This window comes from Miscanthus floridulus, chromosome 5 (genome assembly GCF_019320115.1).
Source record: "Miscanthus floridulus cultivar M001 chromosome 5, ASM1932011v1, whole genome shotgun sequence".
Taxonomy (NCBI): domain Eukaryota; kingdom Viridiplantae; phylum Streptophyta; class Magnoliopsida; order Poales; family Poaceae; genus Miscanthus; species Miscanthus floridulus.
The window spans coordinates 146,970,920-146,976,919 of NC_089584.1; the positions used below are offsets into that span (position 1 = coordinate 146,970,920).

At 49.6% G+C, this 6,000-nt stretch overlaps 1 protein-coding gene across 1 annotated transcript; it reads left to right on the plus strand.

The window, feature by feature from the left end:
* Positions 1–637: 637 nt before the first annotated feature.
* LOC136454035 (uncharacterized) lies at positions 638–3,813 on the plus strand. The gene is made up of 4 exons (XM_066454585.1): positions 638–838; positions 947–1,071; positions 2,695–2,799; positions 2,885–3,813. The coding sequence occupies exons 1-4, from the start codon at positions 767–769 to the stop codon at positions 3,414–3,416; spliced, it is 834 nt and encodes a 277-aa protein (XP_066310682.1). The 5' UTR covers positions 638–766; the 3' UTR covers positions 3,417–3,813.
* Positions 3,814–6,000: the final 2,187 nt, after the last annotated feature.

The following is a 6,000-nucleotide window of genomic DNA, read 5'->3' on the forward strand; positions in this document are numbered from 1 at the left end:
TCACGAGCTCTAGATATTGTTTTTGGGTTTGTAGTGCCTTAATCTATCTCTAAGAATGTTTTCTTCCCTCATAATTTGTAAGCTTACAGACATTTTTGTGGTTTGAAGCCCTTATCAGGTGTTTATAGCAAGAAAAATCTTAGAGATAGATTGAGAACCATCCTGGTCCTGCAAACCTAATTTTTGTGCTTAGAAAACCATCTCTGAGATGTCCTTTTTTTTCCTTTTGGCAGTATATATATATATAGACACACACACACACTGAGCATGCCAAATAAAGGAAAGTCAAACTTGTCACGCATCACCTGCTGGTAGCAAACTTGGGAGCCAAGTACCATGCTGACACAGAGGGGTTCGTCAACCCCAGCACGCGAGGACCTCCGCCCCCTTTCCAGTTGGATTGCTTGCTCAGTTCTTCGTCGTCACTCGTCAGCGCGTAGATCATCCAGCCCATAGGCCGTTGGGCCTGTGGCCTCGCCGGCCCGGCCCCGGCCATCTGGCCCGTGGGCGCGCGGGTAAGGCTAGCCACGTAACGACCCGGGGGTCGGTGGCAGTGGCAACGCGTAAGCCGGAGCGAATAAACGGGCGGCATCTCACGTGAAGATCCGCCCCGCCCTGTCGGCCGCTCTCTGTTTCTCCGGACGCGCTCGTTCGTTCACCAAGGCCCACCCTTCCTGCCCTCCTCACATCCACCCCTCCCTTCCCTTCACCGACCGACCCCAGAAGCTCCCGCCCGGTCGCCCCCCTCCCCCCGATCCCCACCGCCATGGCCGCCGCCGCCGCGTCCTCCTCCTCCGAGGGTCCGGTCGCCGTCCGCACCTGCGTCTCCCTCGGCGAGGTGAGTTCCCCTCCCCAGCAGGCCGGTCCGCCCTGGATCCGCCCGATCTGCTTGTGTGGTGCGGCCCTCGATCTCATAAAGCTTGCTTTTACTTTTCTCGTGTGTTAGGAAGCGGAGGCTCCAGGCGGCGGCGACCGGGCGGCGGCGGCGGATTGCGGGGTGTGCGCCATCTGCCTCGACAGGATAGCGCTCCAGGAGACGGCCCTCGTCAAGGGCTGCGACCACGCCTACTGGTCCGTTGCTAATTCCCCCACCTCTCCCCCTTCCTCCAGATTATTACTGGTATAATCTTAGTTGCGCGGTGGAATCACGATTACGTTGTTTGTTATTCCCCACCTCTAGGCTCTAATAGCAATCTAATCCCTAGATTTGGGAGACTATTTCGCACCTCTCCCCCAAATTAGCAGCGCTTTGCTTCATACTGCAATCAGGGCCGTCCCAACAATTTCTAGGGCCCTTGGGCAAACAAGACAATGAAGTCCCGGCAATCTAATATTTTAATATCACGAGATTGAACTATATAGTACTACTGGTAATAAGAGTTAACTCGCAAAATATAGTTTGTTAAAAAACGACAATACATCAAAGAAGCTTAAAGAACGGTGAAATCCATGAAATGACTTAAAATTTAAAACAAATTATGGGCAGCCTGCTGCCTGTGGCATGTCCATAAGTTCCTTGATGAATTAAATAATTAAACTAATAGATCAACAATTCGCTGCACTATCGCTTGATGCCTGTATGTATTGGATTGCAAGGTAAAAAAGAAACTGAAGTTTTCAGATCGAACAAACAATAAATACTGATGAACTGAAACCATAATCACTTACCGCAGAGAGTCGGGGACAGGGATGAAGGGACTGCAGCGCAGCTGGGTTAGTGGGCGCCTGCTGGGATCACGGGATTCTAGATTACGGAAATCGGGATTTCAGGATTTGGGAACGCCGGAACAGCCGCCGCGGCGCAACAGCACGCATGCTTTGACGCGGAGTCGCGAATAGGAAAGGGTTGCCGCCCAGAGCCGCAGACTGGACGTGACCGTATGGAGCCAAATACATGTACTACATATACGTATACTCATGGGCCCCTAGTGCCATGGGCCCCAGGGCGTCGCACTGCCTGCCCTCCCCCATGGGACGGGCCTGACTGCAATTGCGATCCCTTTTTCTAGTGCGTTTGCTATGTTCGTTGTCTTGCTGACATGTAGCTCTACAAATCTATAATTCAACACCTTACACACTTACCAAGCTGCCATGACGCCCTGACCTTGTGATTGACAAGCTGATTTTTATTCTTAATTGCCTTTACACATGTAGCCCTGACTTCGTGAACCACAAGCTGATTTTTCTTAATTGCCTTTACACATGTAGTTTGATTCTATCATCTTAGACCTAAGGAATAGATGCGACACCAGTACCAGTGAGCTTATTCTGGAACACTGTCATGTGTTCCCTTGTAGTAACTAATAACTTCAATTTATTCTCTAGCACAGTTGCCATGTGCATCTCGCCCTTTGCCCGACCAACCACGCTGTGCTGTGCATCCAATGGTTGTTTCACCAACCCTTGTGGCTTTCAGCTCTAGATTGAATTATAGAGTTTGACTTTGTGCCTCCATGTGAGATAGCAAGCAGCAAGCTCCTTTGATGTATCCATCACAGCTGATGCTGAAGGACTAGCGTCTGGTGAAACCTCCTATTTTTCTGCTTGCTATTTTCTGTTTTCAGTGTTAGTGCTCGATAAAACTACAATTGATGTGGCATTTTTACTTCAGTTTTCTCTCTATTGTATCTGATAATGATCTTCTCACTAAAAGCCGACTGCTCATTATATTTGAAATCCGTTTTGTGAATGCAGTGTAACCTGTATTTTGAGGTGGGCATCCTACAAGCAGAACCCCCTGTGCCCACAGTGCAAGCATCCATTCGAATTCCTCAGCGTGCACCGCTCTCTTGACGGCTGGTAACCCCTTGTGTTCATCTGAAATGTGGGGCGGCTGAATTGTTTCAGGTAGAATGTGAGCTTAATGCCTGTTTCTTTTCTTCAGCCTACATGACTACCTGTTTGAGGAGAGCGTTTGCCTTCTCCTGAGGGCCGCTTGGTTTGAACCTCTCATCGTAGAGGCTCACGAAGAGGCTCTGGAAGAAGAAGAGTTTTTCCACCAGCAATACCAATACGATGACGACGAAGATGATCTTGATGAGGAATCTTATTACATGAGCAGGTCCCCGAGCATTCGTATTGGTAACCGGAGATGGGGTGACAGTGGGTACATCAGAGGAGGCAGGAAAGAGGCGAGGCCAGTGAATACTGATGCGGCTGCTGGTCCATCCAGGACCCCGAAGAAGAAAGAGAAAGCTGCATCATCTTCGGCGTCAGTGTCCGTGTCAGGTTCGGGATCAGGGTCAGGGTCTGTATCCAAGGATGTCGCCGGAAGGCGAGCGAAGCGGGCGCAGAAGCGAGAAGCTGCAGACAGGGCAGCTGCAGAGAAGCACCTGAAGCACTTGCAGAGGCTGGGACTGAGGAAAGCGCCTGAGCCTGAAGTGCCCGTGGAGGTTGGGCCTCGGGTGAATGAGTGACCTCACCAGCCGGTGTGCGCGTAATGGTGCTGCTAACAACACTGCAGCCCGTCAGGCCACAAAATAATCTTCCAATGTGAAGAGTGTGAGCGTGGCCTTGTATCATGGCAGCTTTCCGCCGCGTTGTACATAGTTTTAGTTTCTCATGACTGTTTTAGATCCAGCACAGAAATGCAGATGCCGTCTGCACGACTGATGCAGCAATGAAGTTGTATCTCGTTCTTGATATACCATTTAGGTATTACATTATTATTAGGGGATGCAATCGACATCTGTGATTATTTATGTGTTACTATGGGGACACGAATGAGGCGTGGACCCAATTTCCCACTGCAACCTTGTAACCATATGGAATCACTCGCTGTTGACGTGATAGTAATCCTGTTAACTGGTCCGAGCCTGCTGTGCCTTTGCATCATCTAACTTTGTCCCGCAATCGAACAATCTGTGGTGTTGCTCACTCATGCTGCACGGGTTTTTTTATTGTGGCAATTTGGCTGACCAAATAGTTTCGTCAGATGGTAATAATATATTCTTGTTTGACAAGGCCGTTGCAGTATATCTATTCTTGGGTTTTCAGCCTGTTTTGCAATGTTCTAAATGAAGCAAGGGTTGGAGGGTCACCCGATTAGAATAGCTAGAATGATTCAAATGTCTCTGAAGTCTTATTAGTAGCAACTGCTTTGCACTATCAGCATGTTCGCTCGTTGGTTTCAGTCAGTCCAAACCAGCCAGCTAACAGTGTTTTTCTCTAAAAAAAACCAGCCCAGAAACCAACCAGCGAACAGGCCGTATGTCTGGTTTTTTTTTCTTCCATTTTTAAACTACATAATGACTGCTTTGCTCTGTTTTTTTTCCTTTTTTGATCCATATATACTGCTTTGCTCCGTTTTTTCTTTTAAAACCATATAATGACTGTTTTGTTCTGTTTTTCTTCCTTTTTAAACTGCATACTATATAACGACTGCTTTGCTCTCTCAATTACTTTGCTCTGGTATTGCACGAACGAACAGCACCATTATTATTAGTTAGAGAACAAAAGTCAAGTACGGCACTGCGGACCAGGCCAGCCCATACGTTTCGCGAGGAAGAGCCTGCCTGCTATCTTGGTGGGCTAGTTGGGCCATTCGGCTCGCCGCGCCAATACGGACACGCATCGCCCCTGTATAAGGGCCTGTTTGTTCCACCCCTAAAGTTAGTTCGCCTAAAGTACAGGGACTCCTCTAAAGTTTATCACCCCTATTTAACTATAGTGACTAAAGACCACTAAAGTAGCTATCCCCTATACAATTTAGTCACTTTTAGTTACCTCTTGTGACTAAAAACTACTAAATTTTATTGACATCTAAATTTTAGTAGAGGTGTTTAGTATTTTAATAACTAAAAATGACTAAACTTTAAGATGTGTGAACTAAGAGACTCGGAAACCGACCGTGCAGGGAGGAGGGACGACGCAGACAGACCTCCCTACTGGTCCCTCCCTACTCTACCCCTAGTCGGCTAGTCCTAAGCTGCGTGGGCCAACACGTTACGTCAATTTGGTCCTGTTCGGCTGCAAAATTTTAATGAAAAACATTATTATTACTGAACTGTTGTGAGCTCATGGCGTGCCGGCAAGCAACAGTGTCCTCGATGGTTCCGTCACCTCCGCCCTCGACAACCGCACGGCGCGCAACGCCACCGCCGTGCCATGCATGCCGCGAGGTCCCCGGGTCCGGATCCTGGTGCCTGCTGCGCGGGCGCACGTTCGCCTTGTCCCACTGTTACGACCCGGCCGCGGACCCATCAGCCCAACACGCACGCATACCGGCCGATCCCGTCGGCTGCGGCGGGGACGGCGAGACCTGCCGGCCGGAGCAAGCGACGAGCGAGGCGGGCATCCATTTGCATCGTCGCACTGTTAGCCGTTGCACAGCCGAACGCCGGCCGGGCGGTACGACCGTACGAGCGAGCACAGCGACGACGGAAGAACATGGGGGTGACAAAAGGCGACGCGCGTGTGACTTGACCTGCGCCCTGTACCGTGCGCGCCCGAGCACACATCTCCATCGTCTAAAAGCCTTGTCCCTACGGCCTAGTACCTAGGAGTAGCTACTAGGTAGCGGGCCTGCTTGCCGGCCAGCAAGGACAGTTGGAATGGATGGCATGGGAGAACCTTATCACCAGTGCCACCATGGAAAAACACCTCACCTCCATCTTTGCTTCGGGAGAAATATCTACTACCCAAATTCCAATTCGTCGTCTGTGGATTCACGGGCCAACTTGCCAAAGCAGCTCGTGTTCGTGCTTCATGGGAATCATTGTGGTAACGAGGAAAATTATTGACTCTCCTATAGGTCGGGACCTCAAATCCCCGTTTTCCCGCAAAAAAGGCGAATTCTAGTGCTATTTTCAATGAAATATGTGGTTCACTAGCCTCTAGCAGTTGCAGCGCGATACGTGGGGCCATAGGCACGTCCTCACCGTTACTGGCACATTTTGAGTAGCCAGGGTCGTGGTCTGTTCTTGACCTGCAGAAGATAATCTTCTATGGTCGTGTTCGTTTCGCTGTAATTTAATTTATTCTGCTGTTTATACTGAAATA

Coding starts and splice junctions, on each gene's coding strand:
- LOC136454035 (XM_066454585.1), top strand. CDS start 767: ATGGCCGCCGCCGCCGCGTCCTCCTCCTCCGAGGGTCCGGTCGCCGTC. Junction 1,072..2,694: donor GGCTGCGACCACGCCTACTG/GTCCGTTGCTAA, acceptor TTGTGAATGCAG/TGTAACCTGTATTTTGAGGT. Junction 2,800..2,884: donor CACCGCTCTCTTGACGGCTG/GTAACCCCTTGT, acceptor TCTTTTCTTCAG/CCTACATGACTACCTGTTTG.